Source organism: Ostrinia furnacalis, unplaced genomic scaffold (assembly GCF_004193835.3).
Source record: "Ostrinia furnacalis isolate ACB-3 unplaced genomic scaffold, ASM419383v2 OfSCF7044, whole genome shotgun sequence".
Taxonomy (NCBI): domain Eukaryota; kingdom Metazoa; phylum Arthropoda; class Insecta; order Lepidoptera; family Crambidae; genus Ostrinia; species Ostrinia furnacalis.
The window spans coordinates 102,051-127,181 of record NW_021137283.1 but is presented as its reverse complement, the minus strand read 5'-3'; the positions used below and the strand labels follow the sequence as shown (position 1 = coordinate 127,181).

Here is a 25,131-nt window from a genome sequence, read left to right as displayed (position 1 = left end):
AACTGACAACAACTTACAATCCAAATTTTGTCATCACTGGCAACACACACTGGTTGCACCTTTAGGCACTGTGCTATTTTTGTGTCAGTTTTTTCAAGAGACGACCTCATAAAGGTCAATTTGAAAGTCATTGGGGGAGTCCCATGTTCAGGATTGGACGTCCTGTGGCTGAAATGATGACGTTGATAATAAAACGATTTTCTTTTCAGGACGATTCACATGAGCTGCATCACTCAAGAGACCATAAGCATCATGATAGAAAAGACAGAGACAGCTACTATAGACCCAGATCTTACGATAGAAAATACAGAAACAGGTATAGATACAATGACAAAAGAGACCGAAAAGATAGAAACAGAATCGAAAGGTACAGAGAAACAAGAGACCGATACCGACAGGATGATAGAAGAGAAAGGTCCAGGGATAGAGAAGATAGATACAGAGAGACTGATAGGTATACATACTACAGAGAACGCCCACGGCTGAGGACACAGGATCAAGAGCAAGATAAGAGAGTCCAGGATCAAGATAGGAGAGACCAGGATCAGGATAGAAGAGACCAAGATCGGAGAGACCAGGACAGGAGAGACCAAGACCGTAGAGACCAGGATCAGGATAGGAGAGATCAAGATCGCAGAGACCAGGATCAGGATAGGAGAGATCAAGATAGAAGAGATCAAGACAGGAGAGACCAAGATAGGAGAGACCAGGATAGGAGAGACCAAGATAGGAAAGATCAAGATAGAAGGGATCAAGATAGGAGAGACCGAGTAGACCAAGACAGAGTTGATCCTCCAAGTGGAGGCAGTGCCAGCGCTCAGATCCCAATCGTCAAAAGTTTGCTAAGATCTCTGAATTGCAATGCTAGAGATGAATGCGAAGAAACCTGCAATAATTATCCTCCAAAGAGAAAGGACGATTGTGAGGACCTGTGCGAGCAAAGGTACGAGTGTGAGGAAGAGGATGATTACGAAGACCCTTGCGATGATTGCAACGAGAACTCTGACTGTGGACGTCCATCATGCACAGGCAGTACTAGGGGTATCACGCTGGTTACTGAAAAACCTGGATGTAGTAGATGTTAAATAAACATTTGCAAATTAACTCATTCTGTAGTAACTTTTACCCGTAGATTCGCTTCATAGATATAGGAGAAAATTTTATCAGGAATAATGTACTTAGCTTTCTCTACTGATATAAGAAGTTTAAAAATCGGTTTAGTAGTTCTAGTTACATCCTTCATCAAACTCACAAACACTACAATATCTCTATTTAGAGTGGAGGATGAGTCTGAATCGTTTAAAATTACAAAAAAGGTTTATGAAAAAAGAGTTTTCGTTACTATATTTTAAAACTTTTTACACAAACTTTTGTCATAGAAATTTGACACACTTCACTATGTGACATTTTGTTATCAAATTGATAAAGCCTAGAATTCAACAATGAGACTGCTGAGCTAGGTATTTGAATAGAAAAATAATAGCAGTAAATCTTCGTAAAGTTGAGGACAAAAATGTCTGCACCTGTGGAGGACGTACGTATCAAAAGTTTTTGAGAGAAACTTATGTTTTCAGTTTAAAGACCTTATATTCTCGAGCGCATGACCCAGGGCGTATCCAATGAAGGCGTATCCATACTCTTAGGTCCAGAACAAACGGTGAAACGCAACTGCAACGAAACTGCAACTTTGTGATGATTCTGATGAATGAAACTGAAACTGAAAGTTTCAAACTGGTCGCGTCATGTGTGGTCTCTCAACGGACGTTATGGCAGAAACTTAGATGCAACTCAAACTCGTTGCAGTTGTGTTTCACCGTCTGTTCTGGGCCTTATACATCTATCCATTCTGCTCTCTCTATAATAAAAAAACCGCCAAAAATCCTGCAGGGTAAAGACCTAAACTCTAACTACATTAAAAATCATCTATGTATCTTTACTGTGGCAAACAGAATTGTACTCAAACAAAGCAAGATATTAAGTATTCATCCACAATTTAATATAAGTGATATCCTCAAAAGAAGCAGTTTCTCTGCACAGCGCTTAAACAAATATTCTCCTGAGCAGCTTGCTACATTCCATGTTAATTATTGGAATTCCAAAGTCGCTCATATACTTTTTAGTTACAATAAATTTATAAAATTGCTTTAATAATTTAAATCAACAAAGGAATTGCGATTCATATATTTCAGAAACGTTCAGAAAGGAGCACAACTCCAAGAGAGGGATCGGTATGTGATTCTGAAAAACTATACATTCTGTACACCCTTCGTTCGTTCGTTCGTTTCAGCCGAAAGACGTCCACTGCTGGACAAAGGCCTCCCCCAAGGATTTCCACCTCCTGTACACCCTATTCAAAGACAAATAAATATTTCAATTCTATACCCTATTATTTTAAGTTTGTATTTACTTTTTATAGTTTTTTACGTATTCTGTTTTCAGCAAAGTCAAAGAAGGAATGATACTAATGAGGTAAGCTAAGAACAAATACGTTGTAAATATTGATTGTCTTCTAGTGTATGTCTTGTTGGTTGTCCTATTAAATAAATAAAAAATAAAATAAACAAACAAAGGTGAACTTGAAAAAAGTAGCTGAAATCTAGACTGAATAATGTAAAAAAGTCGGTGTACTAAATTTACTATTTCTTTTTTCAGTCAAACCAGCAAAGAAATGATTCTAATGAGGTAAAAACAAGAAAGTTTTTTTTATTACGTAACGTAACGTATTTAATGAATTACGACTTTCAAATTCAAATTCAACATTTTTATTGCATATTTCAGAGACAGTTGAATAAAATAGCATCTCAAGAAGAAAAATTGGTAAGTTTGTAACATCGATTTATAGAATAGTTTAAAAAATTTCTTAGCCAATGGTTTTATGTAAAAAAAACTACTTATTTTTCACTTAGAAACCTACAATTGATAACTTCAAGGTACATCATAGAACTAAAATTAATGTTTCGTTACGAATTTCAGACAGAAAATCATTTTTTCATTTGTTTCAGAAACCTGAACAAAAAAACGAGGATGAAGAGGTTAGCAAAATTATTATTATTCTATTACTCTAACTATTAAACAGGTTGTATAAGTAAGTGGTGGAGACTAAATGATCTGATGGTGATGATGATTAATTATCAAACAACACGAAAGCGTTCACATGCGTCCCTCCCATGATTAAAAATAGTGTCTCATCATCATCGTCATCGTCATAATCAGTCATAGGACGACTACTGCTGAGCATAGGCCTCCCCCGATGATTTCCATAATGATCGGTTGGTAGCGGCCTGCATCCAGCGCAGCGCCTTCCTGCTACCTTTATGAGGTCGCCGGTCCACCTAGTGGGTGGACGTCTACGCCTCCACTCCAGAACCGTGCTGCCCCATCGACAGTCAGTTCTGCGTACTATGCGCTCTTCCACTTTAGCTTGCTAATCCTAATTGTGATAAATTTTTGTTCTAGAATGAAGATATAACCTCCCTCTACACGTTGAAGGCAGAACTGTCAGACTACATGGTACGGAGAGAGAGCGTGGAGTACCATGAAGTTTATCCTGGCGCTGAAAGGGTCGAATACGACTTCACTGTGGAACGGCAGAATATTTACGCTACCAAGTATGTTTTATTTATGTTCAGTTTCCCATCTTATAAGGGCTCTCTCAAATTAGACGTTTTAAGCAGGTCGTATACTGACTGTTGCTAATTGTAATGTTTATTTCAACGCACTGCTGAAAACTTTTAGTTCGATAGTACCCTTATAAGAACTTTATTATTATCTTGGGGTGACTTCAAGTGGCTATGGGCCTGACATTATTGTAGAATAGACGAAAAATGGCATAAAAGGGTTCTCGGATGCAGACCACGTCTCAAACGTATCGTAGAACAACCACTTGCTCGATGGACCAACGACAAGAATATGACTGGTAGCGACTTGATGGAAAAAGCGAGAGATCGTATCATATACCATCCAGCTGTGGACTATCCTTAGACTTTTTTTTAAGATTATTAGTAATTTGTTATTACCATCCAGCTGTGGACTATCCTTAGACTTTTTTTAAGATTATTAGTAATTTGTTATTGCACAAATTACTAATACTCCCGGTAGCCCCTCGTACTAAGCTAAATATGCTTGTGTCACGAGTGGGCTCACCACAATAGTCGAGCGGCGGCGGGGACCGAACCCGCGTTCCCCTGATCACGAGTCGGCCAGTCCGACCCCTTCACCGTTCGGCTATCGTGGCTTGATTAATGATGATGACGAATTGAAAAGAGCAGTTCCCTTTTTCATTTCCAGCTTCCTAGAATCCACGTCCCATCTCGTGAAGGGCTGCCTAGGAGCTGGCATCATGAGCATCCACGAAGGCTACATGCATGGAGGGCTATGGGCTTCGCTGGGAGCCACTGCCTTCATAGGGTTTCTGGTGCCATACACTATGTATGTAAGTACCTAGGCGTTTTCCTAGAAGCTTTGTGTATAAGCAGGCAGTCAGAGAGGATGTTTTTTACTGCCTACTTCAACATAAAACTTATAAAATACATACACACATACAGGGTGTCCCAAAAACAATGGATAACCCTGTAACCATCTATAGGCCTCGCCATGGTCTCCCTAACGTCCAATTTTGACCTCAGTAAAAATATCACCGTTTTCAAGATTTTTAAGTTTTTGTGCATTTTTAGAAAATTGCCACCTGCGATTACTTTTTCTCATGCCATTTCTACAAATGAGGATACTTTTCAATCTAGTTTTTTTCCTTATCACAAGGGATAGTTGGGCTATCAAAAGAAAAGATTAAAGTTCAACAAACTAGTTTCAAAGTATGAAAATTTTAAGAAATTGCAGAGAAGAAGGAAAAATTAATTCATTGTCTTGCACTTTTGATCAGCCGTCGTGTAAAAAAAATGTAGGAAGACCATCGTACCCATTACCTTAAAAACTTTCTTGGTTAATTGAGATTCTAAAAAGGTATCACAAGCCTATGTATGTATTCTGTATTATTTTTATCTTATGGCTACTTGAATAGCAACTAGTATGAAAACTGCAAAAATGAGTTTTTCTCGTAATAGTTAAACTAGGACTGCATAGTGGCATTAAATACAAATGGATAATTTTTAGCGTAGAAAGCAACATTTTATCATCATCATCATCATCATTTCAGCCATAGGACGTCCACTGCTGAACATAGGCCTGTACCCCAATGATTTCATAATGACCGCTTGGTAGCGGCCTGCACCCAGCACCTTCCTGCTTACCTTTATGAGGTCGTCGGTCCACTTTGTAGGTGGACGTCCTACTATGCGNTCAAATTAGACGTTTTAAGCAGGTCGTATACTGACTGTTGCTAATTGTAATGTTTATTTCAACGCACTGCTGAAAACTTTTAGTTCGATAGTACCCTTATAAGAACTTTATTATTATCTTGGGGTGACTTCAAGTGGCTATGGGCCTGACATTATTGTAGAATAGACGAAAAATGGCATAAAAGGGTTCTCGGATGCAGACCACGTCTCAAACGTATCGTAGAACAACCACTTGCTCGATGGACCAACGACAAGAATATGACTGGTAGCGACTTGATGGAAAAAGCGAGAGATCGTATCATATACCATCCAGCTGTGGACTATCCTTAGACTTTTTTTTAAGATTATTAGTAATTTGTTATTGCACAAATTACTAATACTCCCGGTAGCCCCTCGTACTAAGCTAAATATGCTTGTGTCACGAGTGGGCTCACCACAATAGTCGAGCGGCGGCGGGGACCGAACCCGCGTTCCCCTGATCACGAGTCGGCCAGTCCGACCCCTTCACCGTTCGGCTATCGTGGCTTGATTAATGATGATGACGAATTGAAAAGAGCAGTTCCCTTTTTCANCGTCATCTAAGAGATCTTAAACTAAGCAAAGATTGGTAAGCGACAACTCAAAATGACAGCAACTGTAAAAAAAGGTAATTTATACATCGAATATTGAGATTTGGCGTAATTTAGGCAGCCCTCCTACTCGATAGACCGATGACTTTGAACTTCGTGGGAATCCGGGAATCACCTGGATGCAGGCAGCGCAGGACCGGTCGATGTCAAAATCCTTGGGTTTCCCCCAAAAAGGATGGCATTTTGGTTGAAAAACAGCATCTCAAAAAGTTTGTCCAGTCCAGAAATCAGCGTCTTCCAGTTGTTATTGTTAGGATCTATCATGACAGAATAAATAAGCTACCTACCTACTACGTCACATATTTTCAGATGCTTGTCGCTTCAGCTCAGAAGTTGTACGTCAGGCTGCGAATACCAAGGCTGTCGTACCCTGACCTGGTGGAAGCAGCGGTAGCAACTGGACCCTTGAAGTTCTGCAGAAGATTTAGCAAAGCTTTCAGGTATCTTTCCTTCTCTTTTAAATCTAATTCTGATCTTAAATTATGGAAAAAAATATTCTGTTGCACGCCATTATGATGTAGCACCTCCGAATGTATGATCTCTTTCTTTGATTTGATTTGATTTATGTCAACACGGCCCATGTGAAATGAAGTTGATGTAAATGAAGGTGTGCGTACTCCATGCATGCTTTCCAAAAAAATTCAATATCTAAGGATACACCATCTATATTTTATAAAAGCGAAAGGTCACTGATTGACGGACTCACTCACTGATCACGAAATCTCAGAAACAATTGCTAGGAGTCTCGAATATTGCATGGGGGTTCCTTTTAGAACGTGGGTGCTCACTAAGAACGGATTTTACGAAACTCCACACCTAAAAGGGTAAAACGGTATCCACGTGTACAAAGTCGCGGGCGGCTGCTGGTAAATAATAAATTCATAATCACAAAAACAAGCATCGCGAAAAGTCTTCTATTAAAATTCTCATTAAAACTTAATTTAAACTGCGACATTTAAAATCATTTGGCTTTAACACTAGAAAGGCCGCCGTCCCATTTTTGTCCCACTCGCGAGTTTGATCGTCTCTAACTTTTTTATTTTTTAACGAAAGTCCATGAAACTTTTTGACTTTTACTGATTTATTGAATTTTATCATTTTTTAATGTTTTTGATAATATAACATTAATAGATTTTTTTTTAAAATCGGTTTTACCTAGAAGCGCCACTGGGTCATTTTTGTCCCACCCTGGTATTTGCCACAATAATTCGATGAAGAGTCCTTGTTTCGAGGAGATACGAAAGTGGAGAGGTGAGGAGAGTTTAGGTGACTCGTGACAATGCAGAAATGTAAATATATTGTACTAGTTTTTGCCTGTGACTTCGCCCGTGAGAAATTAAGTTTATCATAGAAAGACCTAATTTCTTGACACTTATCGTTGTTTTTTGACCAAATAACTGAATATTATTGTAAATTATAGCCTATGTTATGTTATTCTGAAGTATTAACAATAAAACTGCAAAGTTTTATTAAGATCGGCTTAGTATTTTTTGCGTAAAAGAGTGAAAAAACATCCATCGATTTAACTATGAATCCATGCTCACTTAGTTCAAGTTCCAGGCATATATCCACCCATTCATCCTTCCTATCCATTCATCAGTCCATCCATCCTTCAATTCATCAATATTTATTAACTTTTACATTTATAATATTAGTAGGAAGGTGGCTTCTAGACATAAGCCAGTTCATACATTGTATGATTTGATACATTTTTAAAATGTGTGACTTATAAAATTTTGAAAATTAAACGTACATAATTTTCATTGTAATTGGTAAAAAACTTCACTGTTTGTGTACAGATAACAGAAAAATAACCATACCTATAAAAATTCCTAAGCACAAAGTACACCAGAGAGACAAAACACCATAAAAAAATTGTGCAAAATGGGCACTATTATTTGTAAGATATTAATTTTTCCTTTAAAAATAATAATGACTAGTTAAAGTACTAATTTCATTATTTTCATACTGTATAACATCACGTAATATGTGACTATTTTTAAAAGAAACCAAAAATATCTGAACTTTTAATAATTCAAAATTAAAATTGAATACATTAATTGTATTTTTAAAGAAATAAGTACATATTGATTTAACTACATAGATAAACCTTTTATTAAGGATACTACAAATAGTTTTAACCATAATATTCATGCCTGGAACTAAAAAATGTTACAAATTATATGTTGGGACAAAATTGACCCAGCGGCGCTTTTAGGGGGGTCGCAATCTTCGGCACTTCTAGTGTTAAAACTCATTATCTCGTTTTACCTCTTTATAGTGGTTCAACGAGATAAATAATCACCTCAAAGAAATGTCCAACGAAAAGCTTCGCCTGAAAGCTTTCAGGTTAGTCTAATTAGGAATAAAGCACTAACAGCACTAACAACATTGTTTTGCTACAAGTAGCTCACCCACTAGAACCTAGAACTAACTTCGCGCCGTAAGCTCTCTCGAACTGCTTGTAAAAGGGCGCACGGTAAACGGTTGCGCCAAGATGTTTTTGGTTAGAATAAGATTAAGAAATTTATTTATAATGTTCATTATGTCATGTTAAATTTTCAATACATTTTCTTATTAATTCATTCATTTTCAACCTGAATGATTTTATTGCTGCAATTCTGCTTTTCTAAGGTTGAGACTTGAGAGTAACTTTAAAAGTNTGCCCCCAAATGTAACCCCAATTAGATCGCCCACGTATTTGTTTTTGCAACTTTAAGTTCAAACCGCAATTTAAAATATTTAGTTATTTTAGTCATGTAATGAATCAAAATAAAGGGTCAAAGTATTTTAAAAATTAATTTGGAAATTCACAACAAATGAACATATTTTATACGAGTACATTCTTCAGTTCTTCCATCTAAATATATTTTTCGTTATTCTTCTCAAATGAGTTACATTAGAGAGCAATCCTGAACGTCCTAACCAAATTAGAAACTATTATGTATTTTTCAATATGCTTTCACCACCTGCACCCAATGTTATCGAACCCAATTCTTAAGAGGCGTTCAGACATGTAAATTGTCGTACGTCTGAAACTAATAACCAATAATTTAACAGCCCTATTGTCTAGCAATACCGCAACTTGGCTCCCTCCACAGTTTATGTTTTACTAGCTAAATTTAAGGGAAACATTGTATACTAGAGTCATGTATTGTTGACTGTTAACTAACAAGTTATGGTTTATCCTATATGAACTCGCCTCATCCAGTTTGGATGAGTAGATTTACGCTAAGACCGGCTAGAAGTCAGGCTTAACTTCTAACAGTGGCGACAAATTTTAATCCCTCTCTATAGTATGAGATGACAGATTAAGGTTCATCAGACTTATCAACTCGGAAAGGGATCAACGCCGTATCGCCTTTCGCAAACTGTCATCGCTTTTCGCGCGCTGTCAATCGCGAGGAGGAAGCGTTTACGGAGCGATAAGTGTGCGTTGCAGTATGGAGGAATACTGACCGCCTCAAGTTGATACGGTTACGATCCCTTTCCGGGTTGATCAAAAATGTGCTTTAATTAACAGAAAAGGCCTTTTAAAGCTACACTATCTTACAGAATTTGTGAAAAGTTATTTGCTTCCCAGGACCCAGTTGACACACTATAATAGCGCGTAACTCAGTCAATGCCTGAGGTATGGCAGTGGCACGGGAGGGGACATTAAATACGGGAATATTCCCACCTCACTTTCCCACCACTGCAACTCCTGTGTAGCCAGGATCTACAGCTTGACCGCCACAAAAACCCAACCAATGAAGGTCAAGTTTGTCCCGGGGGAAAGTTAAACTGTCATTGGACCCGCAACGAAATTAATCAGAAGAACATAGGGGGAGTTCGAAATTAAGGTTCGAATTCGACTCGAAACGGGAGGGGACATTGACAAACAAAACTGAAGCATATTTGACGGTTGACGTTGACGTATGACGTCTCAAAATCAAAATCAAAATTCAATCAAAATCTCAAAAAACACTGCCGTGCCGCTCCCATAACGCAAGCACTGACTGAGTAAGCGATAAACCTATAGTCTATTGACATACTTTATGAGCCGTCATAATAGATCTTAATCTATGGCAAAGATAATTATTTATGACGTCACCAGTGTGTCAACTCAATGAGGGTTTTCGCGTATGAAAAATCCGCCAGATGGCAATACGTAGACGCGAGGTCCAAATGCTGCATGATTGGTTATTTTTGACATGACATTGATAGATATGTCAAAATCCACCAATCACGCAACAGTCAGACCCCACATCCACGTCCCGCCATCTAGCGGATCTTTCATACGCGAAAACCCTCATTAACTAATGATCAAAGTTACTAAAAATCGAAACGAACAGTAAAAATATTGGTTTATGGTGTTTTAAATTACCTCATCATTTAAAGTATGAACATTTCTTTCTGACAACCTCATAAAGGCGCTGGATGAAATCCGCTACCAATCTGGCAATGTAGAAATCTGGCAATGTAGAAATCACTGGGTGAGGCCTGTTCAGCAGTGGACGTCCTTTGGCTGAAATGATGATGATGATTTCTTTCTCTTTTCCAGATATTCAATAGATGTATGTCTATTCATAGAACTTTGCGGGACATGTTGTATCTACCATATTGTGATTGCCCAGACACTGAAACAGGTATGTCAATTTATATTTTATACTGCTTAATCAGATTCTATCGTCATTTTTATCCCTTTCAAGCTGTACGAGCGATAAATCCGAAGATTCGTAAGTTCTACCACAGATAATAATAATACGTTCTACTAACACACGCGACTATACCTCCCTCTCGTTCCCACCGCTGCAACTCCTGTGTAGCCAGGATCTACAGCTTGAGCGCCAATAAAAACCCAACCTTGTCCTGAAGTGGTGGTAGGGCAAGCTACCTATATTTGGGACATGTATAAATAATGCCCTGAAAAGGACCTATGTACTGAATAAACTATTTAATTTGATTTGATTTAATTAGATGTTGAAATATTTTTTTCAGATTATGGAAGCGGTATCCCCAACAATGAAGAATATGAATTTGACCATTAGAATTTACATCCTGATCGTTTTAGTACCTCTATTTTTCCTCTGCATGATACGGAACCTAAAGTATTTGGCTCCATTCTCATTATTGGCAGATTTGTTTGTAGGTAAATAATAACAATAATAGACTTTTCGAAGTTATTTGGCAGAAAAACACAAAAAAGTGTAGCAAATTAAATCAGTTGGAAGATCTTTACTTATTTCAAAGCATAGCAATGTTTTTATAACGTGCATTGCCTTTAAAATATTCATTTTCAATCAGGCACTTTCACCTTTAAGCCACCTGACTTATTTAGAAAACTTCGAAATTATAACCTTACCAAGACTGCAGGAATGCGCTGGATGCAGGCCGCTACCAATCGGCCAATCTATAAATCATTGGGGGAGGCCTATGTTCAGCAGTGGATGTCATGTGACTGAAATGATGATGATGATGCCTAACCTGAACATTTTCAGCCATCTGCGTATTAACAACGATGTACTACAGCATATCGCAAGCTGGCAACATCGCCGACCGACCGGCATTCAAGAGTCTACACGGTCTGATACAGTTCGTTGGCGTTCTTCTGTACAGCATAGATGGAGTGGGTATCACTCTACCAGTGGAGAACAATATGAAGAAGCCGCTTCAATTCCCTATTGTGCTGCAGATTGGTAAGGAAGAAGTTTTTTTCAAAACTGAGAGCATCGGGACTTCTTCTTGTTGTGTCGACAACAAACCTACACAGCGTCAGCCCAAAACTTTGCCACAGGAGTGGCGTTGTCAGTAGCCTTCGTTAAATCTTCTTGCGTGCAGTTGTTTGGGCACGCAGGACCCGACATCATGTTTTTCGTCGACTGGGGAACAAAACCACACTTGCACTATAAGTTTGAGCCATCCAAGAATCCCCACCTGAACAGATTGTCCTTACTACGGCCGACCTGCGTCCGAAGTCTATTGAAAGATTTCCATGTAGGCCATAGAATCGGAACTAAAATACGACATTTAATTTTATTATGCAGTATCTACATAGTACTTATAGCTCACGTTTAGGCTGTTGCTATAGCCGTAGTCACAGCAAACTGGTGGCTCTTGTTTTAAAATATTGACGTTTGGAGTATGAAATCTTTGTTCCAGGGTGGTCGATTGTGATTCTGTCTGTCACTTTGACAGGATTCTTTGGGTACTTGGGATGGGGCGAGACCTGTAAAAGCCCTATCACGATTCACATGCCTCTTGGAACGTACGTTGCTTTAATTCTCATAAATTCTTAGTAAGAGACTGCAGACGAAATTCATTTAACCCAATTAACATTTTATTTATTATCGAATACAAACTTTAATGTTTTTTCGTCGTTTGCAGAGTCACCATCACGCTACAGTTTTTGATGTGTGCCGTTTTAACAGTCACGTTTGCAGTCAATTTTTGGGTGCCTTTCCGGATAGTCTGGCATTACATTGGTAGGAAACATAAGAGGTAATATTTTTCTTATAAAATGTATGAGTTATGATTATTCAGGTCAAAAATTTGAGCCAGTTAAAATTACTTAAATCTAACAGTAGGCTGTCGCAAACTGCAGAGATGCGCAAACTTGCAATATTCACAGTTTTAGTCTGGTGTATTCCTATATCATTCCTTTATTCCCATCTACCCCCTTCGAGCTTGCCACTGGTGGTGGTGGTTGACACTAAATAAGTGGTGTTTATCATCCTGGCGCCTATTTTGTTTCATCTGCCCCCTTCATAGTTATAGTACATAGGCTTATTTGTATACATTATCAATGAAAATTATCTTATTCTACTCATCTCATGTTCCTTTTCTTTTCAGAAAACGAGATATATGGGAAAGATTCTATAGAGGAGTCCATGTCATCCTAGTGACTGGTCTTGCTGTGGCCTATCCCAATTTAATCCGCATCATGGTTTTTGTAAGTATTACTCATTCTGAATCTCTATTGTATGTGGATGATGGATCAATCATATAGTAAGGGCCGTGGAAATCCTCAAAGGATTACTGGCCTTGTCCAGTAATGAACGTCCTTCGGTTGAAACAAACGAAAAGGAGCAGTATAAAGTCGTACAGCCTGAGATGTTCACTGCTGAACATAGGCCTCCGCCAATGATTTCCACATCGCCCGGTTGGTAGCGGCCTGCATCCAGCGCCTTCCTTGTACCTTTATGAAGTCGTCAGTACACCTTGTGTAACTAAATCTTTATATCTTTATTGTTTCAGCTCGGAAACTTCTTCCTGGCCTTCATAGCTTTCATTTTCCCAGCGTTTGTCGAAAGTCTTGTATTTTGGAGTGAGCCAAGAAAAAGGAGGTTTAGGTGATTATTTCTTAAACTACCTTTTGGATCAGTTAATCTATTTTTATTAAAATTATTACATTACAAAATATTATTGTTTTCTTTTTCAGATGGCGATTTTTAAAAAACATACTTATTATAATCATAGGAATCATACTTGCCGCTAGTATATTTTACTCGTAAAATATTGTAAGAATAAATTATTATTTACTACAATCCCTTCTTTCTCAATTTATTCTGATCTTATTCACGTAATAGTCCAGTCAATGAATGCCTTAACGACGGTGTAGAGAGAAATCCGTGGAACACAATTTATGACCTCGGGACTTTATTTAGCCTAGTTAGGAGGTGAACATAGCAAAAGTCCCCGACCTTAGCCCTTGAGCCGGCGGGGGGAGGGGGGTTTAAAGGTACCACTTTTCAGTTTTTCGCTTAATCCTCGGAAACTATGCGTCCTAGTGACATGACTACTAGGAACTAAATAAAGCTTATTCAATTTGCTACAGGCGAGACCGTCAAGTTTTTCTATATCTTGTTAGTTTTTGCGGCATCTGCTCTAGGAGGTCTATAAAATTGGAAATTTTATTTTTGTCTTATATGTTCCTATCAGGAGAAAATCGACTAAATCAACATTNGACCTAAAGCCTAATGATTTCTATACTTTCCCCAAAATAAAGAATAAATTGCGTGGTCAGAGATTTTCATCACCTGAAGAAGCTGTGGAAGCCTACAAAACGGCCATTTTGGAGACCCAAACTCCCGAATGCAATGGTTGCTTCAATGATTGGTTTCGTGTATGGAAAAATGTGTCAAATTTCGCGGAGAATACTTTAAAAAGCAATAAATACATTTTTAAATAGTAATGTTGTTTCACTTCCTTGATTCCCGAAATTTTCAGTGCCGCCCTCGTATCCCCAACAATGAAGAATATGAACTTGACCATTAGGATTTACATCCTGATCGTCTTAGTACCTCTATTTTTCCTTTGCATGATACGAAATCTAAAGTATTTGGCTCCATTCTCATTATTGGCAGATTTGTTTGTAGGTAAATAATATCAATAATATCTATACTTTTATTAAGAGAAATCATCGATGTTATTTGGCAGCAAAAACAAATTAAATCAGTTGGAAGATCTTTACTATTTCAAAGTGTTGATATTTCGGGGAAAACCATTGAAACACGGAAATATTAACAAACGTATTATATTCGAGACTTCACATGTTTACAGGAAGAAAGATGGCGAGAGAGAGAAAAAAGTGCTGCCAACATGAAACGTTTAAACTAAACAATAAAGCCAACCTTAATAAACTAATCGATTGCGTTCTCATTTACCAACACAAAGCATAGCAATGTTTTTATAACGTGTATTGCCTTTAAAATATCCATTTTCATTCAGGCACTTTCGCCTTTATACCACATGATTTATTTAGAAAACTTACTAAACGAAATTATAACCTTACCAAGACTGCAGGAATGCGCTGGATGCAGGCCGCTACCAATCGGCCAATCTATAAATCATTGGGGGAGGCCTATGTTCAGCAGTAGACGTTCTGTGGCTGAAATGATGATGATGATGCCTAATCTGAATATTTTCAGCCATCTGCGTATTAACAACGATGTACTACAGCATATCGCAAGCTGGCAACATCGCCGACCGACCGGCATTCAAGAGTCTACACGGTCTGATACAGTTCGTTGGCGTTCTTCTGTACAGCATAGATGGAGTGGGTATCACTCTACCAGTGGAGAACAATATGAAGAAGCCGCTTCAATTCCCTATTGTGCTGCAGATTGGTAAGGAAGAATTTTTTTTTTTTTCCAAACTGAGAGCATCGGGACTTCTTCTTCTTGTCGTGTCGACAAAAAACCTACACAGCGTCAGCCCAAAACTTCGCCGCAGGAGTAGCATTGTCAGTAGCCTTCATTAAATCTTCCTGCGTGCAGTTGTTTGGGCACGCAGGGCACGACATCATGTGCTTCGTCGACTGGGGAACAAAACTACACTTGCACTCCAAGTTTGAGCCATCCAAGAATCCCCACATGAACAGATTGTCCTTACTACGGCCGACCTGCGTCCGAAGTCTATTTAAAGATTTCCATGTAGGCCATAGAATCGGGACTAAAATACGACATTTAATTTTATTATGTAGTATCTACAGAGTACTTATAGCTCACGTTTAGGCTGTTGCTATAGCCGTGGTCACAGCAAACTGGTGGCTCTCTTATTTTAAAATATTGACGTTTGGAGTATGAAATCTTTGTTCCAGGGTGGTCGATTGTGATTCTGTCTGTCACTTTGACAGGATTCTTTGGGTACTTGGGATGGGGCGAGACCTGTAAAAGCCCTATCACGATTCACATGCCTCTTGGAACGTACGTTGCTTTAATTCTCATAAATTCTTAGTAAGAGACTGCAGACGAAATTCATTTAACCTAATTAACTTTTTCTTTTTTATCGAATACAAACTTTAATGTTTTTTCGTCGTTTGCAGAGTCACCATCACGCTACAGTTTTTGATGTGTGCTGTTTTAACTGTCACATTTGCAGTCAATTTTTGGGTGCCTTTCCGGATAGTCTGGCATTACATTGGTAGGAAACATAAGAGGTAATATTTTTCTTGTATAATGTTACATTAATGTATGAGTTATGATTATTCTGATTACATTTTTGATCAAGTTAATTACTTATATCCGACAGTAGACTGCCTCAAACTACAGAGGCATCTCTGTAACATTTACAGTTTTAGTGTGGCGTAGGTACCATCTGTATTATTCATCATCTTCATCGTTATTTCAGGACGTCCACTACTGAACATAGGCCTCTCTCAATGATTTCCATATTGACCATACCATATTCTGCTCATGTTTCTTTTCAGAAAACGAGATATATGGGAAAGATTCTATAGAGGTGTCCATGTCATCCTTGTGACTGGTCTTGCCGTTGCCTACCCTAATTTGATCCGAATTATGGTTTTTGTAAGTATTTCTTCTTCTTGTTTTAACTCTGAAGCAGACAATTTTGTACCTTATTTTATAACCTTTGTCCAGTCCAATGTAAGTCCTTTGGTTGAAACAAACGAATAGAATGAGTATAATAAGTAATCATCATCATTTCAGCCACAGCCTGGGATATCCACTGCTGAACATAGGCCTCCCCCAATGATTTCCACATAGCCCGGTTGGTAGCGGCCTGCATCCAGCTCCTTCCTTGTACATTTATGAGGTCGTCAGTACACCTTGTGGGTGTCTAATGTCAACTAAATCTATAAATCTTTATTGTTTCAGCTCGGGAACTTCTTCCTGGCCTTCATAGCTTTCATTTTCCCAGCGTTTGTTGAAAGTCTTGTCTTTTGGAGTGAGCCACGAAAAAGGAGGTTTAGGTGATTATTCCTCTATTATTTCTACAAACTACCTTTTGAATGTCCCACAAGGTGGACCGATGACCTCATAAAGGTAGCAGGAAGGCGCTGGACGCAGGCCGCTACCAACCAGGCAACATGGAAAAAATTGGGGGAGGCCTATGTTCAGCAGTGGACGTCCTATGGCTGAGATGATGATGATGATGATGGTGACCTTTTAAATCGGTTAATCTATTTTGTTAGGATTATTATGATTACATTACAAAATATCTGTATTATTTTATTTTTCTTTTTCAGATGGCGATTTTTAAAAAACATACTTATTATAGTCATAGGAATCATACTTGCCGCTAGTATATTTTACTCGTAAAATATTGTAAGAATAAATTATTTACTACAATCCCTTCTTTCTCAATTTATTCTGATCTTATTCACGTAATTGATCGATGTAATGTAGGTAAGTAAACGATTCAACAACTCAAGTAGGTACTCGTTTGGATAAAACATTGGTGCATTGAGCAATGCACAAGGAAAAATTTCATTTAAATTAAGTAATGCAAAACGGAAACCCCAAGTTTCGTGTCCTAAAACAGTTAGGCTGGGCATCATCTAACTTTAACAATAACTATAACGATAACCGGTGTGTTTTGTATGGAGTTTGACAGATTTCTGACTTTTGTTAAAGTCAAAGTAAGATGGTGCAACCCAACCCCAACCTTAGACAGAACATAGGTATCAAGACGTCATCGACATCAACTGTACATTTTCCTGTTCGTTTACCAAAAAGTTTTTTTCGCAAAAGGATATGAATGAGGACCTTACTTTTAGACATTACATTCATCATCATCGTCATTTCCACCTTGTAGACCTTAATATATTGTTTGTAATTTTTTATATCTTTATATTCTTACTATAAAAATCTTTCTATCAAGGACCACGTTAGTATAATCTTTACATAACTCGTGCTTAGTCCAAAATTTAGAGCGCACTAAGCACTAGCTTCCAATCAAAAGTTTGTCTGCAACTAACTTGAGCATCTTGAGACGGAGGCCTCCGGAGGGTAGTGGAATCATCAATTTTGCGCCGCGTCGCACCGCAACGTCCAATTTGACTAGTCACCCTTACAATGTTCGTGTGGATTCCCCGGTTTGCGGGATCAACACTTCTTGGTGCGCCACAGAATTGCAGACTGCGTATTTTCTTCTATTTGGATATTTGAGGTCACAAGGGCTTTGGTAGTTGGAATAAAGTCGCATTTTGATGTCGATGTTTAATTTATCCATCATTTTGACTCATGGCAGTTCAACGGCAGGGACAGCGCTTTGAAGCACGAACTCTTCTCGTTTTTTTTTTCATCTTCTTCCAACAATCTTCTTTGAGATCGTCAGTTCAACGAAAATCTAGTCTTCTCTACCCAATTATGATGATGATTCATCCGACCGATTTCGGACATGGCGACCACATCTATTCCTAACTGTATTGAGTCTTTGGTTTGCCCGAAGTTGGCTTTTGTAGCCGAACTTCCAATTAAGATCTACCGAATAAAGTAGATCAGTCAATCTGACATAGGTAGTTCCATCCCTGTGCGTACTTCATTTCGCGGAGGATCCCTTAGGCCCGGTTTTTTGATTCGTAGTTAAAATAACCAATGGTCAAATTTGACAGATGTCAAATGACAAGTAGTTAAATATCAGAAAAAAATGTTTTTCGAACAATGGTTAGCTTGCTTTTAGTACATTTTTTAACTATTAGTTAACATTTTGTTAATATTTAACCATTANTTTAACTAGTAGCAAAATTTAACAATTAGTTATTTTAACTAAGAATCAAAAAACTGGGCCTTAGTGACAGGGAGGGACCCACATAACCCTTGGGCTACCCCACACATAATTTTCTCACATGTTATCCGCTTTGCAATGGAGGGAAGTCGAACCTTAGCTTCGAACTCCTCCTATGTTCTTCTGATTAATTTCGTTGCGGGTCCAATGACAGTTTAACCTTTCCGAGGGACAAACTTGACCTTCACTGGTTGCGTTTTTATAGGCGGGCAAGCTTCACAAAAGTTGCAGCGGTGGGAACGAGAGGTGGGAATAGTCCCGTACCCCCACATTACTAGGCGGACGAATTCGCATCTATATGGCATCTACACCCCTCGGCCGGCTGTAACGATATGAAAACGCCATAAACCGCTCAGAAATGGGCACTTCCATTCTACGATACTGGCAACACCGCTAATGGGTGCCTTTGTAATTAATTCGTGAGGTTTTATATGGGCAAGCCGGTGTTAACGGGTAACGGGAGGTTAAGCCGTCGAAGTATTGAGTTATTAAACAACCTTAAGGCACAAAGGGGCATGAGGGGTTTTGTTTTAAGGAGATTCCTGAATTTTCCGAATGGACAGTCAGCGTCAAGTAATTTGTGACACCAAAAAACATACGGGTCGAATTGAGAACCTCCTCCTTTTTTGAAGTCGGTTGAAAAGTAGCCAAAAAGTGCGCAACACGATAAGGTTGTGTTATCAACTTTTTGGTCACTTTGGGTGTCATGAACTATTTGATGCTGACTGTACGACCCTAACTACTATAGTATTAAATTAGGCGCACACCGTTGATTTTTAGTTGGCCGATAGTTGTGCCCGATTTTAAATTGTATGAAGAATCGGCCAAATCGAATCGACGTAGTGTGCGCACTCCCATACATGCCCATACTGATCAACTGCCCGACTAAACTATCGGCCGACGAAAAATCAACGGTGTGCGCCTACTCTTACCGCGCTACTGCCTCAGTGCCTCACCCACCTACACAATATCAATATCCGTACTAAATTTTATAAATACGAACCTAAACCAGTCATATCATTTAAATTATATCTTTTGGTTTCAAAGTTCTCGGATACCTACATATTCAAATCAAATCAAATTTCTTTATTTGCGTAATTCAGGTATTTATTTTACCTTTAATTAGCTACCTTTGTTGTTAGATGACTTTAAATTGCAGATAACAATGCAGGTAACTGAGAATTTAAGTATGGAAGTGATTACTTAAAGATAAGACCATTTTAATCTTACTGTTCATAATATTGTTTAGTGTATTTAAACTACATTATAATAACTCGCTCCATACTTCAACCGAATATTATTTATACAGGGTGTCCCAAAAACAATGGATAACCCTGTAACCATCGATAGGCCTCGCCATGATCTCCCTAACGTCCATTTTTGACCCCAGTAAAAATATCACCGATTTCAAGATTTTTAAGTTTTTGTGCATTTTGAGAAAATTGCCACCTGCGATTACTTTTTCTCATGCCATTTCTACAAATGAGGATACTTTTCAATCTAGTTTTTTTCCTCATCACAAGGGATAGTTGGGCTATCAAAAGAAAAGATTAAAGTTCAACNGGGGCATGAGGGACTTACAGAGATTCCTGAATTTTTTCATTGGACAGTCAGCGTCAAGTAATTCGTGACACCCAAAGTAACCAAGAAGTTCGCAACTCTTTGTAACTTGGAATAAGGTTGTGTTATCAACTTATTGGTCACTTTGGGTATCATGAACTATACTGGTCATCACAAAAATCGGCCCACCTACGTTTTACAGGAAAACTCGTTTCTACTGACACAATCATGGTGCCCCAACAATATTGGTGTTATTTGAAAGCCCAATAAAATAATATCCTTAAAGAAAAACACATTTAATTTCATAATAAACGATTAACATAAACGCGATATACAATAAATGGGACTTGAAAAAAGACCTCACTTTGGGCTCACCTCTGGGATCAATTAGACCAATTTTTATGGTTATAAAACCAAATAATGATCTCACGTGTCATGTTTAACAGATGGATAGCGATTAATCCCAACTTAACAGTTTTATAGCCATAAAAGTTGGCTCAAGCGTATTAATTACCTATTTTTTGAAGAAGTGACTCTGGATTCTTCTACAGACACATTTTTGGGGTAAAAACCTTTCCTTTAATGAAATGAAGTTTAGAACTAGGCTTTTAAATGGTGCCAATATTAGTGGGAAGTGGGGATGCATACGTTTGAAAGTGCTTGTCGCGGGAGGGTCGATTTTTCTGATGACCAGTGTATTTGATGCTGACTGTAAGACCCTAACCACCACCCCAGTGCCTCACCCACCTACAAAATAGCAATATCCGTACTAAATTTTATAAATACGAACCTAAACCAGTCATATCATTTAAATTATATCTTTTGGTTTCAAAGTTCTCGGATACCTACACATTCAAATCAAATCAAATTTCTTTATTTGCGTAATTCAGGTATTTATTTAACCTTTCATTAGTTACCTTTGTTGTTAGATGACTTTAAATTGCAGATAACAATGCAGTACGAGTAACTGAGAATTTAAGTATGGAAGTGATTACTTATAGATAAGACCATTTTAATCTTACTGTTCATATTGTTTAGTGTATTTAAACTACATTATAATAACTCGCTCCATACTTCAACCGAATATTATTTATATAAGCGGAGTAAAAAGAGCCTATAACGTCCATTCATATTTGATCAGTTTTTATTATCAGAATGGAAACTGATACCACAGTGCAAATAGTACCACCAGGCTGCCTAAAAACATATTTATTTATCATATTTACCTTAAGTAATACTTGTGTCTGTTATCAAAGTAAATCGCATCTATGCAGTATTCTACGTACACAAATATAGATCGTTTCATCCACGAAGACGCGCCCCACCAATTTTTGGACGAGTGAAGCGCGGGGTGCGGGAGTTTGTAAGCAATCCGAGCGTCATTAATGTAGTATGAGTGCACACACTCATGGATGATTTAGCGTGTACCGATAACACTCAAACATTAGCGGAAGAATGGCGGGGCGCGTCTTCGTGGATGAAACGATCTATACACGGAACCGCTCGAGCAATTGTATATGATTCTGGCGGATGTCAAGCAGTCGCCAGGCATACACTGACTGCTCGTGCTGTAGACTGCTTATAGTATTTCATCATCATCATCTCAGCCATAGGACGTCCACTGCTGAACATAGGTCTCCCCAATGCTTTCCATGTTGCCCTGTTGGTAATGGCCTGCGTCCAGCGTCTTCCTGGTACCGATAAGATATCGGCAGTCCACCTTGTGGGTGGATATCACACGCTGCATTTTCCGGTACGCAACCTCCACTCCAGAACCTTGCTGCCCCATCGGACGCCAGTTCTGCGTACTATGTGCCCTGCTCATTGCCACTTTAGCCACAGCTTCGTTCGTTTACGGATCTCCTCATTTCTGATTCGATCTTGTAAAGAAACACCAAGCATATCCCTCTCCATAGCACGCTGTGCAACTTTGAGCTAGGTACCTACTACGATATAGCATACAAATTATCAAATAACAAAGAACTGTTGAAGTGAACCCTTGACGTAGTAGGTACCTTGAAGGCATTATTAGGATTATACTGTGTATAAGTAATGGATTAAACAATAAGAATTGATTTTACGGCTCAAATGAAAAAGCTACAAAAATGTTGATTCTATTTTAGTTTAATTCTGAACTTTTGTCCCAAAAGTGGCTGTTCTATCTGCTCTGTGTCGTCGGTCCACTCATCAATTGCACTCAAAGATAGAAACTGGGTTGCCGGTCAATATTATTTGACATACGGGACTTTCCGCTGGACTTGCCTAATGGTGGACGATCGGCTAAAAGTTTTAATGATTCGCTCTGGTCGGGTTTTGTCGATGTTTTTATATGGATTCTGCGAATATAAAAGACGTTTTATTATTTCTACTGCCTGTTTTAAGGTCTAAAGGGTCCGTATACGTATATCATCATCATCATTTCAGCCACAGGACGTCCACTGCTGAACATAGGCCTCCCCCAATGACTTCCACATCGCACGGTTGGTAGCGGCCTGCATCCAGCGCCTTCTTGCTACCTTTATCAGGTCGTCGGTCCACCTTGTGGGCCCGTATACGTATAGGTCTCGTAACTCAGTCAGTGCCTGAGGTATGGAAGCGGCATGGGAGGGTGTTTTTGTAACGTCAAACGTCAGCGAAACTTCAGATCTCCTTCAAGTTTTTAAGCGTCACGTTATAAATGTCAATATCACCCCTCCCGTGCCGCTGCCATACCTCAGGCATAGACTGAGTTTAAGGCTAGACCTATACGTATACGGGCCCTTTTCAGGGCATTTATAGCTTGCCCTACCGCCACTTCGGGACAACATATTATTGGATAATACTGAGAACTTGAGAAGTTCTGCCATGATAATAATCATCAAGATAACAAAAAAATAAGTAGTATAGGTTAGTAAGAGACATAATTAAAAACCTAATTAAGATTATCACTTCATCAATTAATGCACACCACAGCACATTAAATGCCTAATAGCAAATCNCATGATTTGGTAAATGTGATTAATATGAGGTAATTTATGTCTGTATAAAACTAAATAGGCGGCTTAGGGGTGGCCCAAGGGCCACCCCCGCCGCACCTTAACCTATTTTTCACTTTAAATCAAAACATTATGTTATGGGCATCATGGAAAAGTAATATTATGCAAGAAACATTCCAAAGTCATTATGCCAAATTATATTAATATATGATATCAAAACGTTCAAAAGTTTGGTTGTACACCAGCACGTACACAAGATGTTGTTCTCTTTTATGAAATTTGTTACCTACTAAGGTTGAATTATTAAATAATCACTGTTAAATGTGATTAATTTATCACTTTTACCGCGACTGTCGGTAATTATTCATAATAACCGGTTATTATTAATAATTTTCAATTTATCACATTAACCGTAACATATACACGGAACCGCTCGAGCAGTTGTGACTGCTTTGGGCAGTTGTCAAGCAATCGCCAGGCATACACGGACTGTTCGGACTGCTTATAGCATTTAAAATCATCAAATAACTAAGAGCTATTAAAGTGAACTTCACAACATAAAACCTCAGGCAGCCGATTCCTGTTCTCCAGTAGGTACCTTGAAAGCCTAAGGATTATACAGTGTCCCTGTAAATATGGATCAAACAATAGGGATTGATTTAACGGCTCAAATGAAAAAGCTTCAAAAATGTTTTATTTATTTAAAAATATCACTTACTAGCGGCCGCCCGCGACTTCGTACGCGTGGACCCGTTTTACCCTTAGGGGTGAAGTTTCGAGTTTTTCAGGGTTTACCCGGAAATTATTCAAACTTTTCTCGCTGTAAAAACCATCTTTGGACTTCAACAAACATTTTAAAAAAAGAATTGGTAAAATTGGTCCAGGCGTTGTTGAGTTATGCGCTTACCAACACATTTTGCGATTCATTTTTATATCACTTATATATGTATGTTTCATTATGCTCATAATTTTTATTCTATTTTTGTCCCAAGAAGTGGCTGTTCTATCTGCTCTGTGTCGTCGGTCCACTCATCAATTGCACTCAAAGATAGAAACTGGGTTGCCGGTCAATATTATTTGACATACGGGACTTTCCGCTGGACTTGCCTAATGGCGGACAATCGGCTAAAAGTTTTAATGATCCGCTCTGGTTGGGTTTTGTCGATGTTTTTATATGGATTCTACGAATATAGATGACATGTTTTGTTATTACTGCTGCCTGTTTTAAGGTCTAAAGGGCCCGTATACGTATATCATCATCATCATTTCAGCCACAGGACGTCCACTCTCCACTGCTGAACATAGGCCTCCCCCAATGACTTTCACATCGCACGGTTGGTAGCGGCCTGCATCCAGCGCCTTCCTGCTACCTTTATCAGGTCGTCGGTCCACCTTGTGGGCCCGTATACGTATAGGTCTCGTAACTCAGTCAGTGCCTGAGGTATGGAAGCGGCACGGGAGGGTGTTTTTGTAACGTCAGCGAAACTTCAGATCTCCTTCAAGTTTTTAAGCGTCACGTTATAGATGACCCACGCTGTGGGTCTAGACAAAGTGCAAATTATAATCGCAAACCAGTCGAAAAGTGGTCGAAATGCCCCTTTTTTGTATGGAGTTTTGACGGATTCGATTTTCGATTCGATCAAAAAGTGCGTTTTGTCTAGGGGGGCTGAACTGTCCCACCAAACTCAATGACAGGGGGGCGCTACCATCGTTCAACTACATGGTTTCCAACATGGTAAAAATCGGAACCAGCGATCCGGTATTGACGGTGGCGCCCCACTGTCAATGTCATGCATAGGACAGTTCAGTATTTTGGAACTATATACAATTAAATGTCAATGTCACCCCTCCCGCCGCTCCCATACCTCAGGCATTGACTGAGTTTAAAGCTAGACCTATAGGTATAAGGGCCCTTTTCAGGGCATTTATAGCTTGCCCTACCACCACTTCGAGACAACATATTATTGGACTAGCTGTGCCCGCGACTTCGTACGCGTGAAGACCCGTTTTCGCAACATTTTTCATTTTTGCTTTGCACCTATTACTCGTAGCGTGATGGTACAGCCTATAGCCTTCCTCGATGAATGGGCTATCTAACACTGAAAGAACTTTTCAAATCGGACCGGTAGTTCCTGAGATTAGCGCGTTGAAGTAAACAAACAA

The 25,131-nt window shown here is 38.8% G+C and overlaps 2 protein-coding genes across 2 annotated transcripts; both read left to right on the top strand.

Moving 5' to 3' along the window:
• The first annotated feature begins 1,513 nt into the window (after positions 1-1,513).
• Positions 1,514-13,258, top strand: LOC114363250 (proton-coupled amino acid transporter-like protein pathetic). The gene is made up of 12 exons (XM_028318925.1): positions 1,514-1,534; positions 2,779-2,817; positions 3,457-3,608; positions 4,288-4,432; positions 6,233-6,363; positions 10,467-10,551; positions 10,904-11,054; positions 11,404-11,601; positions 12,065-12,170; positions 12,290-12,403; positions 12,755-12,854; positions 13,160-13,258. Exons 1-12 carry the CDS (start codon positions 1,514-1,516, stop codon positions 13,256-13,258), a joined length of 1,341 nt encoding a protein of 446 aa, XP_028174726.1.
• An 895-nt stretch (positions 13,259-14,153) lies between these two features.
• On the top strand, positions 14,154-16,620 carry LOC114363249 (proton-coupled amino acid transporter-like protein CG1139). Its single transcript, XM_028318924.1, has 6 exons — positions 14,154-14,280; positions 14,833-15,030; positions 15,504-15,609; positions 15,729-15,842; positions 16,113-16,212; positions 16,522-16,620. The coding sequence occupies exons 1-6, from the start codon at positions 14,154-14,156 to the stop codon at positions 16,618-16,620; spliced, it is 744 nt and encodes a 247-aa protein (XP_028174725.1).
• The last annotated feature ends 8,511 nt before the right edge of the window (positions 16,621-25,131 follow it).